The sequence below is a fragment of the Hypanus sabinus genome, chromosome 18 (genome assembly GCF_030144855.1).
Source record: "Hypanus sabinus isolate sHypSab1 chromosome 18, sHypSab1.hap1, whole genome shotgun sequence".
Taxonomy (NCBI): Eukaryota; Metazoa; Chordata; class Chondrichthyes; order Myliobatiformes; family Dasyatidae; genus Hypanus; species Hypanus sabinus.
The window spans coordinates 58072873-58086162 of record NC_082723.1 but is presented as its reverse complement, the minus strand read 5'-3'; the positions used below and the strand labels follow the sequence as shown (position 1 = coordinate 58086162).

The window sequence follows — 13290 nt, the reverse complement described above, 5'->3', positions numbered from 1 at the left end:
CAGTTGCCCCCAAGGCCTGACTGAGGTGCGAAAACCAGTCGAACGCTAAACAGGGAATAGTATTTCTTGTTCAGCCTTGTGATACTGCCAGTCACCGCTGCCCAGTATTCACACAGTGCTGGAGTTACCATGTGAATGCTCGGTCTGAGCTGTGTCCCTGCATTAGGAATCACTGCATACTGACGAAGGTATTGGGAAATCCAGTGCATAGACAGATGGGTCAAGGAGATGCAGGGCTTTGGGGTTTAGGCCTAAGAGATCCAGTGCTGACGGACGATTTCTTGGATATTCAGTGTGTGGATGGATGGGCCCTGGAGGTCAAGTGCATTGTTGTGTAGGTCTTAGAGATCCAGGGTGTGGATCCAGGACATTGGTACGTGGTATCAGAGACCCAGCAACTGTACGGGTGGCTCTGGGAGATTCAGTATGAAGGTGATCAGATTCCAGTGCTCCGATGCGTAGTCTGGAATTTACTGTGAAGTCTGTGGGAAGGAGCTTGAACTCATGATTTTCTGACTGGAGCCGAGCTCCCTGCGTGATAGTGATGGAGCTGGGTGTAGCTGAGGTCTGCGTGCATTTCCTGGTTCACAGTTATCTGAACACACTCTCCATTTTATTTCTGTGCCCTGGATCCTCACCACTGTCGCCTGTTGCTGCCTTTCTGCAGGAGGAGTTCCCTGTCCGAGAGGACAGCTCCGAGCTCTCTGACGACGACTTCAACCTCAACTCAGCAAAGCAAACTGTGCCGGCGAAAGCTCCAGTGCGGGTGGTGAAGGCGACCAATGACCTGGACATCTTTGGCTTGGGCATCAACAACAAAAGCCCTACAGCCCCAGAGAGCACCGATGAAGGTGATGCCAAGAGGTTGTGCACAGAAACTATTCTGGGCTTCAATGAGCAAGTTTACGCTGCATTTATTGTGATATGGTGCTTAGATAAATTCCTCCCCCGAGTTTGCCAGTGCTGATTTGTTGGAGGGCACTACCTTATGCTGATATGGTTCCATTCTTCCCACCATTTTCCATTCCAGCACCTGTCATTCCCAACAGTACAGAGGTTGTCTGCTTGTATATTCAGCATAAATAAGGACCGTATTTTTTTTGTAATTTATTTTTTTATTGAAGTTCATCATCAAACAAACATTTCCATAAGATGTATTTCAGGCATTGTACATATATATCAAATAATCATATATATCACAAATCTCCACATAGTATTTATCTGAGGTACACACTTATAGAAAAGAGTGGGGGAAAAAACAAGCAAAAGGAAAGAACTATGTACAAGTAGGGAGTGATTTTTTTTTACAACAGATTCATTGACCTGTGAGAATAAAATCAGGCCTATGAGGCATTATGTAGTTAAACCATTTTTCCCAGTATGAATCAAATTGTTACAAATTGGATAAAATTCTCTTATGTTTGATTGGATTAAATAAGACTGTATATTTTAAGGATAATTTGGGGAGTGAGTGTTTTGAGATTATTTCTTCTCTTGCATGAACATGGAACACACAGAAAATGACCGTGGATCCTGACTGCTTCAGGCAGAAAGCCACCAGCCACAGACAATCCCACTCCCACTGGGCTCCAGTGCCCAGGCTGCACCCTGCTGCCTTCCTCTTGTCAGCCATTTACTATGTAAGAGTAAGAGAGAGGCTCAGCACTACCTTACAACTTCTCAGATTCACTGGGTTAAGCTTCAGCTAAATAATTTGCTAAAAGGTACTTGAATGGCGAAAGTTCAGAGTATTATAAGCCAGTCTCTGGCAAATGGGACTGGTGTAGGTCGGTATCTTAGTTGTGTAACTATGTATCTTTGAATAGCTATTCTTGCTAGCTGTAGCATGAACAGCCAGTCCAATGACGATTAAAATAGCTGCAGCAATAGGAAGAACAGATAGATTTCCAGCAAACCAGCATGTCCTGGTTTTACTGCAACCTGTCCAGTGGATAGGATCTGAATTATCTGGATCTCTCACAATGTTTCATTGGCTATAGCCTTCTGCTGAATTCCACACAGATCTACTGGCAAATCAGTGGAGAATGGGAATTTCCTGGGCACAGCTTTCCACACGTGGAACATAGGCTGTGGGATCCCTGCTCTTCACTGGGTATGTCCTTGTGAAGTCCAGTGGAGACTTGCCATATTTCCCACTCCTTGGGGGGGTGGTGGGGGTCCATTGAAATAAACGGGGGAAACCAGCTAAGGGGAAAAAGATGGTTTAATTAAATTAGTTAAAATGATTCTGATAACTTTACCTATGCAAATCTTTGATTGAAGTTTTCAATTTTGAGTAATTATTCTAATGAATGTTCATGGAAGTCAAAGGCCATGCACAGTCATCACAAATGTTGTGTCAGTACAGCCAGCTCCAGGTTCTATAAAAGACCTTTGGGTTGATTTTGTAGATTACCTTAAATAATGAACAAAAAATTCAAATCTTCTCTTTTCATCATGGTCTTCCATATAGGAACAGAAAGCAAATTGTGTGGATTTAGATAAATCTAGAATTAAACCTAGTTCCAATATTAATAGCCTGCCAACTACTGGATTGTCATAACTCACTGTTGTTCCTGATCGGAAACCTATCCTCTGAATGTGGGTGGATTGTAATGTGAGGACTGGGAGCTCACAGAATACAAAAATATGTAGATACTGAAAGTCTAAAATTAAGAACAGAAAATGTGGGTGAAGGATCTCAGACTTGAAAACTTAACTGTTTCAGAATCAGGTTTAGTATCACTAGCTTATTGCATGTTGTGAAATTTGTTGTCTTGCAACAGAGTACATTGCAATACATGATTAAAAAAAAACTAAATTGCAATAAAAAAGTAAATATTAAATGTGTAAAAAGAGAGCAAAACTAAGTGAAGTGGTGTTCATGGATTCATTGTCCATTCAGAAATCAGATGAGGGAGGGAACGAAGCTGATCCTGAAGCGTTGAGTGTGTGTCTTCAGGCTTCTGTACCATCTTGATGGTAGCAATGAGAAGAGAGCATATACTAGGTGATGAGGGTCCTTAATGACAGATGCCACCTTTTTGAAGCATCGCCTTTTAAAGATTACCTCAATGCTGAGAAGGCTAGTGCCCATGTTCAAGCTGACTGGGTTTACAACTTTTTGCAAGGCCTCCACTATACCAGATGGTGATGCAACCAGTTAGAATGTTCTCCATGGGACATTGGTATGGTCCTTCCCACAGATGCTATGTGATCTGCTGAGTGTTTGCAGCTTGCTCTGTCCAGGGTGAGTGGGTTAGAGCAAAAGTATAGGGAATAGATTAAATGTAATCAGAGGCTTTGTTGGCTTTGCTGAAGAGGAGCCCATTTCTCAGAAAGACGATATCTCAGAGGCATCTGAATGCAAGTTCCCAATGTTGGAGCAGATGGGACAGAAACCGGAAGAAGCAGATAGCTGTGGGAGTGAGTGGTGGGAGGGGGGGTGTTGTAAGCCTTTAATAGATCGTTTTGGTAGTGTAAGCTCTTGTACTTTCCATGGAAGTGCCTCTCAGACGTCTTCCTAAACTGTGGTTTCCCCTCTTCCCAAGTTAACAAAGCCCTTGATTGCATCTCATCTATTTCCTTCTCATGGATAGAACAAGGATGGAGTTCACCTGGTCCTCACTGTCCCCACCAGATGCACATTCAGTGATCATCCTTTTTAGTTTCAGCCCGTTCAGCACCATGTGACTCATCTTCCTCTTCTCTTTTTCAGCATTTCAATTGGACTCATTCCCTTTGTAACTCCTTACTCCTCTCTTCGGGCCCCACCAACTCTGCTTTGATATTTTCCCATGTAGTCATAATGCAGCAGCTGCCTTTCACCTTTTCTCTTCCCACTATTCAAGGGGACAGTCTGTTCAGATGAGGCAGCGATTCACTTGTACTTCCAATCCAGTCTACAGCATTCAGTGCTCATAATATGGTTTCTGTATTGGAGTGACCAAACATGATCGTTTTGCAAAACACCTTGAGGGACAATACCTTGTATTCATTATAGGCAGTCTTATACTCAACAGTTCTGGATAACTTGTTTTCTGTGTATCAGATTGGGCGAGCTCCTCCATCTCCGATATTGCCTCGGTTTTTCTCCCTCCACGAACAGACCTGCATTCTTGGCGATCTCTTGACTGTATCCTCACTCTCCGACTGCTTCCATTTGAAGGCTTCGAGGGCCATATTCTCCCTCCCTAACTGCCTCCCATTTACATCTGATCCCCAGGACAACCCTTCCTTCTCCCTATCAGAGACATTCCTTTGTCCACTCTCCCTATGGCCGCCTTCTCCCCACAGCATCTGTGGTGTTCTATACTGGTGATTGGGGTATCATGTTACTCAGTGCTAAGCAGAGTAGATCTGCCGAGAGCTATGCCTGCTATTTCTGATTGTCGAGCTGAGGGACAGCCCAGTAGTTACAGAATGGGTCAGGAACATCATTGAACGTGATTGAAGGGAGTGGGAAATGTTGGATCCCAGTAGCAGGCATCTGGCAGGCTGTGTGTGGAGGGTAAGCAAGAAAGCCAGGAGGGAAGCTGATGTGTGAGCAGCCAGTGGCAGAAGGAACACAGCTTATTCAAAGATTCAAAATACACTTATTATCAAACCTTTACTCATCAGCAATACAGGAGGTGACTCAGAGGCTGATTTATCCAGGGCTCTGGCTGACAGCAATCCACTCAGCCACTGCATTACAGTGAGCCCAACGTGCCCTCATCCTAACCTCTGGCTCGGAGGCTTTCCTCCGATATACTGAGAGTGGTGTGTGGAGTTACTGTTTCTTGCACACCTTATACACTTTCACTTCACTCATCCCAGCAGCACCATGCTGTGGCTGTAGTTTAGGTTGTGTATTGCCCCATATAGAAGTAAACAATTCACCAACAACCTCTCGTAGATCCCTCTGTTAGCATCCAATAATTGGCTAACCTTATGGGGAACCAACTCTATGTAAAAATGTAAAAATGTAAAAAACTATTGTAAAAATGGCCCATGCTAATGCCAACACTCAGTAAATAATAACCTTGAAAGAGGAGTGTGAATCTGAAGTTTAAGTGCTGGCTGTGGTGACTCCCAGGTTTCCAAAGGCAGGTGCCTGAAATTTTTCTCAACTCTAAGCTAATTACCACACACAAAATGCTGGAGGAACTCAGCATGTCAAGCAGCACCTGTGGAGGGAACAGTTGACATTTCAGCCAAGACCTACTTCAGAGCCTTTAGACGACGAAGGGACTCAGCCTGAAACGATGACTGTTTATTTGCTTCCAGAGATGTTGCCTGACCTGCTGAGTTCTTCCAGCATTTTGTATGTGTTGTTCAAGATTTCCAGCATCTCCAGGCTAATCAAATCAGGTTGTCATTTGATCAACACAACTAGTTGTCAACCTATTAAAATTGGAGCATTATAGAACTGTGTTTTAATCAGTAATTAACCTCCCCTACCCTGCAAAGTCAAAGTAAATTTATTATCAAACTAAATTATGTTATATGCAATCCTGAGATTCATTTTCATGCAGGCATTCACAGTAACTATAAGAAACACAATAGAATCATTGAAAGACCCCACCCAACAGGACAAACAACCAATATGTAAAAGACAACCAACTGTGCAAATACAAAAAGAAAGTTGGGGAGGGGGGAGAAATAATAATAAATGAGCAATGAATATCGAGAACCTGAGATGAAAGTGAGTCCAAAGTTGTGGGAACAGTTCATTGGTGGGGTGAGTGAAGTTATCCCCACTGGTTTGAGAGCCTGTGGTTGAGGGGTAGTAACTGTTCCTGGACCTGTTGGTGGGGGTCCTTGTTGACGGATGCAGCTTTCCTGCAACAGTGCTACGTGTAGAGTGGTTCATTGGTGGGGAGGGCTTTACCCATGATGGACTGGGCCATATCCCCTATTTTTTTTGTAGGATTTTCCATTCAAGGGCATCAGTGTCGCCATGCCAGGCTGTGATGCAGCCAGTCATATACTCTCCACCACACATCTATCGAAGTTCGTCAAAGTTTTAGATGTCATGCCGAAGCTTCACAACTTCTAAGAAAGTAAAAGCACTGCCATGCTTTCTTCATAATGGCACTTGCGTGCTGGACCAGGGCAGATCCTCTGAAGTGATAACACTGATGAATTCTCTTATCCACTCCACCTCTAGTCCCCTGATGAGGACTGGCTCATGGACCCTCTCCTGAACTCAATAATCAGCTTCCAGGTCTTGTTGACATTGAGTGAGAGGTTGTCATCAGTAAACTTAAATGTGGCATTGGAGCTGAGTTTAGCTTCACAGTTACAAGTATAAAGTGAGTGGAGCAGGGGGCTAAGCACGCAACCTTGTGCATCTGTGCTGATGGGGATTGTGGAGGAGATGTTTTTGCCAGTCAGAACTGACTAGGGTCTGAAAGTGAGAAAATCGAGGATCCGATTGCACCAGGAGGTATTGGGGCCTCCTTGAAGCTTATTGATCAGTTTTGAGGGAATGATACAATTGAATACCAAGCTGTAGTCAATGAAGAGCATCCTGATCTGTGCATCTTTACTGCCCTGATATTCCAGGATTGAGTGAAGAGCCAGTGAAAAGACATCTTCTGCTGACCTGATGAGATGCTAGGCAAATTGGAGTGGATCCAAGTGGCTTCTCAGGCAGGAATTGGTATGTTCAAACACCGAACTCTCAAAGCACTTCATCACAGTTAATGTATGAGGGGTGATTGATAAGTTCGCAGCCTAACGTAGGAGGAGTCAATTTCTACCACATTTATTTTTCAACATAGTCCCCTCCAACATGTACACACTTAATCCAGCGGTTGTGGAACATATGGATCTCTTCTTTGTAGAAGTTGTCCACAGCAGGGATGATTGATAAGTTGGTGGCCTAGGGTAGAAGGAGATGAGTTTTACAGTTACATGCACATGCAGTTCAACTCTGAGTGAAAATGCAGAAAGTTAGAAGTTAATAACTTTTAGGCCACATACTTATCAATCACCCCATGCTGTGGACCACTTCTGGAGGTCCAAGGCGCTGATTTCTGCAAAGAGGGGATCCGTATGCTCCACGACCACTGGACTAAAAGTTAAATGTATGAAAAATAAATGTGCTAGGTTTTCTAAAACTGATTCCTTCTACCTTTGGCCACGAACTTATCAATCACCCCTCATAAGTGCTACTGGACGATAATCATTGAGGCAGGTTACCATATTATTAGACACAAGTATCCTTGAAGCAAATGGGAACCTTATGCCACCGAAGTGAGAGGTTAAAGATAACTGAGAATACTCTAGTCAGTTGTTCACAGGTCTTTAGTACTCAGCCAGGTATCCCATCTGGGCTGGATGCTTTCTGTGAGTTCACCCTCCTGAAGAATACTCTCACATCAGCCTCAAACCTGAAATCACAGGGTTATCAGAGGCTGTGGGAGTTCATGAAGGTGCCTTCATGTTTTGACAATCAAAGTGAGCAAAAAAGGCATCGAGCTCATCTGGGATTGAAACGTTGTTACCTATATCACTTGATCTTACTTTTTAGGAGGTGATGGCGTTCAGGCCCTGCCACAACTGTCGAGCATTATTTTGTGAATCAAGTTTGGTCCAGAATTGTCACTTCACACATGAGATGTCATTCTGGAGGTCATAGCTGGACTTTTTGAATTTTACTTGTTCATCAGACCTGAACGCCACTGATCTAGCCCTCAGCAGATTGCGATCTCATGGTTCTGGTTGGGAAGACTGAGTGATTTTGTGGGGGCACACTTGTCTGACTTTTTTTTAATAAAGTCCACGACAACCGTTCAGACCCTCTGAGTCCTTGAACGTGGCCCAGTCCACCAGCTCAGAGTAATCCCTGTAGCTGCTCGTCTGCCTGTATACGGGTAGGAGGAGGACAGCCAAGTGACCAGGTTTCCCGAAATGCAGTTTAGGCATGGAACGGTAGGTGTTCCTAATCGTAGTACAGTAGTGGTCGTGTGTGTCAGGCCCCCCAGTGCTGCAGGTGATAAGCTGATATTTGGCGAGAGATTTCTTCAAACAAGCCTGATTGAAGTCCCCAAGAATGATGCTATTTCTTGTTTGCTGATGGTGACACTGAGTACCTGCTTAACATTGGCCTTTTACAATATGTAGACTGTGATCAGGATCACGGAGGAGAACTCTTTGTAAGTAGGACAGTTGGCACTTAATCATTAGATGTTCCAGGTCGAGGAAGCAAGTGTGACAAGATCGCTGCGTCCAAGCACCACAAAGAGTTTACCATGAAACACAGATGCTCATCTTTTGTCTTCTCTGAGTCAGCAGTCTGGTCCATCCTGTGTATTGAGGAGTCCTCAGGTCTGATTGTCAAATCAGCGTGTCTAGAGTGAGCCATGTCTCCATAAAACATAGAGCGCAGTAATTCCTTATTTCCCTCCAATACAGTAATCTTGCCCTTAGGTCCTCAATCTTGTTCTCCAGTGACTGTACATTTGCTAACAAGATACTGGGAAGAGGAGGTTTCATACCCCGGCATTTTAATCTGGCTTGGAATCCTCCCCTCTTCCCTCTTTTTTGGCCATGGTGATGTACCTTTGTTGGTTTGAAGGTATCATACCTGCAAGCTTGAGAGTTAAGTCCACTGAGTTGTTCAAATCGTGAAATAGGTAGTTCATTAAGATGGCTCAAAAGTATGTTACAGAAGGGGAAATTATAGGATGCAGATTGCAGTGAGAGTAGTTCAGAAATATATTTAGAAGTTTATGTAAGTTTCCTGTAACATGTCATTGTGTTTCACCGGTGCCATCTGGCATTGCCCACCTTCCTCCACTCCTGGATAGTCACAAGTCAGGTTGACTCTTTCACGCCTCATTAATAGCATTGAGTAGGAGTCAGTGGGTTTGTGAGAATGGAACTCTGAGACCATAGGACAAGGGAACAGAAATGGTCATTTGGCCCATTTGATCTGATCTGCCATTTTATCATGGCTGGTTTATTTTCCTTCTCAATCCTTTTCTCCTGCTTTCTCCCTGTAAGCTTTGCCCTTACTAATCAAGAATCTATTAACCTCCTCTTTAAATAGACCCAAAGTAACTGTGGAGTGGTGGTACAATGGTTCCATTGTTTGAATCAAAGGCTGGAAATCTGACCTTGATTTCCCAAGCAGGAAGTGGCCTTCCTTAGGCTGACAGGGTCAGGATGTCTGTCTTTGGCTGGGACTCCTATACACTAACTCGGACTGTAGGCTTGGAGTTAAGATCAAAATTCATGTGTTTCAAGGAGGAAGGTAAAAAAATACTTGAAATTTTAAATACTTGTATAAAGAATGTCAAATATACTTCTGCTGTTGCAGCTTTCAGAGATAGTTCTGCATTCTTACAAACGTAAAGTGTTACTTACCCTCATTCCCTTACCTTCCCTCCTATTGGAGAGCGTAACCTGGATTACATGTTACCAGTTGACTGAAATTGTCTTTGATTTCCTTGACAGAAAAAACAAGTAAGGCTTCCTCAAAAGACAAGAAGAAAAAGAAGAAAAAAGTGAGAGAGGTATATTGTTTTCCATAGCAGAGAATAATGTTGCATGTTCTGGAGGCAGGGGCCCAGAAAGTACAGGCAGGCTATGGAGTTGGGTGGAGGGAAAGAAAACATGATCACATTGAGTCAGGAGGATCAGGTTAGAGTTGCATTCCAAGGACCTTAACCTATAATCCAGTTTGATAATCCATTGTCTTGTTGGGTGAGTGCCGTCTTTCAGATGCAGTATGGGAGCCAAGCCCAGCTGCCTGTTCAGATAAACTTTAATGACTCTGTGATACTATTTTAGATTCTATGACCTTTATCTTACTGCTGTGTGTTACGTCTTGCTGACTGCAAATTACTGCCTTCCCTATATTTAAAAAAAATGGATAATACTTTGATAGACAGTATTTTGACAGATAGTATTAGATAGACTGTGGGACCTTTTGGTTTATCCAGAGTCTAGAGGAATGCCATAATCTTTAGGGGGTGGCTTTTGGGGAAAGTGTGTGTTTACCAAAACCTGAGGTCTTGTCCAGTTTGTGGGCTTTGGTGATTGCTGGTTCCCTCAGTTCTATGTGGCCAGGCCCCTGGATAGAGGAGTGTTTAATGGGTTACATAAGCCATTCACAGTAATGTTCTGATGCTGAAGGCTACAACACCATATAGAGATTTCTGACACAGTTATAAAAGATTCTAGTAAGTTTGTTTCTCCCTCTGAACATAAGAATCCTTATATAAATATTATGTCCACAGTTTAATCTGTGATTTAATATTTCCGGTTCTTTGTTGCTTTTCTTTATGGCATTTCTATAGATCGTCAGCATCCTTGGGGCATTCTGAAATATTTTTGAAGTTTAGTTAATGTTGGTAATAGGCTTGTTACTGTCACGTGTACTGAAGAGTATGATGATCTTTTGTTTGCACGCCATCCAGACAGATAATTCCATACACAAGTAACCATATAACAATTACAGCATGGAAACAGGCCACCTCGGCCCTTCTAGTCAGTGCCGAACGCTTACTCTCACCTAGTCCCACCGACCTGCACTCAGCCCATAACCCTCCATTCCTTTCCTGTCCATATACCAATCTAATTTTTTTTTTAATGACAAAATCGAACCTGCCTCTACCACTTCTACTGGAAGCTTGTTCCACACAGATACCACTCTCTGAGTAAAGAAGTTCCCCCTCGTGTTACCCCTAAACTTTTACCCCTTAACTCTCAACTCATGTCCTCTTGCTTGAATCTCCCATACTCAATGGAAAAAGCCTATCCACGTCAACTCTATCTATCCCCCTCATAATTTTAAATACCTCTATCAAGTCCCCCCTTAACCTTCTACGCTTCAAAGAATAAAGACCTAACTTGTTCAACCTTTCTCTGTAACTTAGGTGCTGAAACCAGGTAACATTCTATTAAATCTTCTCTGTACTCTCTCTATTTTGTTGACATCTTTCCTATAATTCGGTGACCAGAACAGTACACAATACTCCAAATTCTGCCTTACCAATGTCTTGTACAATTTTAGCATTACATCCCAACTCCTATACTCAATGCTCTGATTTATAAAGGCCAGCATACCAAAAGCTTTCTTCACTACCCTATCCACATGAGATTCCACCTTCAGGGAACTATGCACCATTATTCCTACATCATTCTGTTCTACTGCATTCCTCAATGCCCTACCATTTACCATGTATGTCCTATTTTGATTAGTCCTACCAAAATGTAGCACCTCACACTTATCAGCATTAAACTCCATCTGCCATCGTTCAGCCCACTCTCCTAACTAGCCTAAATCTCTCTGCAAGCTTTGAAAACCTACTTCATTATCCACAACGCTACCTATCTTAGTATCATCTGCATACTTATGAATCCAATTTGCCACCCCATCATCCAGATCATTAATGTATATGACAAACAACATTGGACCCAGTACATATCCCTGAGGCACACCACTCTACACCGGCCTCCAACCTGACAAACAGTTATCCATCACTACTCTCTAGCATCTCCCATCCAGCCACTGTTGAATCCATTTTACTACTACAATATTAATAACTAACAATTGAACCTTCCTAACTAACCTTCCGTTCGGAACCGTGTCAAAGGCCTTACTGAAGTCCATATAGACAACATCCACTGCTTTACCCTCATCAATTTTCCTAGTAACCTCTTCAAAAAATTCAATAAGGTTTGTCAAAATGACCTTCCGCGCACAAATATATGTTGACTGTTCCTAATCAGACCCTGTCTATCCAGATAATTATATATACCATCTCTAAGAATACTTTCTATTGATTTACCCACCACTTGACGTCAAACTGACGGGCCGATAATTGCTAGGTTTACTCTTCGAACCCTTTTTAAACAATGAACCACATGAGCAATACGCCAATCCTCCGGCACCATCCCCATTTCTAATGACTTTTGAAATATTTCTGTCAGAGCCCCTGCTATTTCTACTGTTACGAAACCCCGTAACTGGGTCACTTACCAGCAAAGATAGAGAGGTCCGTTGAAGTCTGATGGTACTATTTTTAAAAGTATTTATTGATAAAGAGGAACAAAAATAAGATTAATGCAAACATATAATATACGTCGTCAATACTAAATCTAAAGCGCGGGTATGATAATAACCAATAAGAAATAGCTCTATCGTTGTCTAGGGGATAATGTATTGTCCGATGGAAACATAACAGTCACTGTTAGTTCGTTAAAACGTTTTTAGGTTTAAGAGCGAGGCGGTTTAAACTTGCCCAGGTCTTTTATGATGCCAATCCATTGAGTCAGGGGAGTGGGTTTCCCCGTTGTTAGCTAAAAGCCGTTTTCCATGGTTCCAGCCACCAGTTCCAGCAACGGAACTGAACGCACGTGGCCTCCTTCAGATGACTTCCTGCTATTACGTGGTCGCTTAACGTTTCTTCTGGTGCATCTGAGGGACTGTTCCTACAGACCCTCTTATCCTGACTTGCAGGGTCGTAGATGTCAATCAGGTTGGGGGTGATGCAATCTCTCCCTCAACTAGCCCACTTTGCCTGAGGGCGTTCACGTAGCATAGTCTCCAATCCACAACTTCGCCTTCCGGAGACAATGGCCATGTCCTATAGATTTTCATCGCCGGGGAAACGAGACATTCTGCACGTCTCTCTCTCATTTCCTGGGCCCCTTGACCCAACCCAACAGTGATCTTGCAATTCTCACAAAGGAGGGGGCTACCCCGCACCCTTCGGCCCCTCAGAATTGTGGTACATTCATAACACTACCCTAACTTCCCTCAAGGTCCTAGGGCATATCCTGTCAGCACCTGGAGACTTATCTGCTTTTATATTCTTTAAAAGCGCCAGTACTTCCTCATCTTTTATCATCATATTTTCCATAACTACCCTACTTGTTTCCCGTACCTTACACAATTCAATATCCTTCTCCTTAATGAATACCGAAGAAAAGGAATTGTTCAAAATCTCCCCCATCTCTTTTGGCTCTGCACATAGCTGTCCACTCTGATTTTCTAAGGGACTAATTTTTTCCCTCTCTATCCTTTTGTTATTAATATAACTGCAGAAACCCTTTGGATTTATTTTCACCTTACTTGCCAAAGCAACCTTGTATCTTCTTTTAGCTTTTCTAATTTCTTTCTTAAGATTCTTTTTACATTCTTTATATTCCTCAAGCACCTCGTACTCCATGCTGCCTATATTTATTGTAGATATCTCTCTTTTTCCGAACCAAGTTTCCAATATCCCTTGAAAACCATGGCTCTCTCAAACTTTTAACCTTTCCTTTCAGCCTAACAGGAACATAAAGATT

General features: G+C 42.9%; 1 protein-coding gene across 4 annotated transcripts in view; it reads left to right on the top strand.

Moving 5' to 3' along the window:
- The window catches only part of LOC132407639 (rab-like protein 6), a 103013-nt gene that overhangs the window by 85589 nt on the left and 4134 nt on the right, over nt 1–13290 (top strand). For 2 of the 4 annotated variants that reach the window (XM_059994426.1, XM_059994429.1), the window contains 2 exons: nt 668–851; nt 9448–9506. In XM_059994426.1, the coding sequence (XP_059850409.1) occupies nt 668–851; nt 9448–9506 (243 nt within the window). Of the gene's footprint in view, nt 1–667; nt 852–6549; nt 6647–9447; nt 9507–13290 lie in introns of those variants that run through there. The other 2 variants (XM_059994427.1, XM_059994428.1) reach the window with 2 other exon arrangements.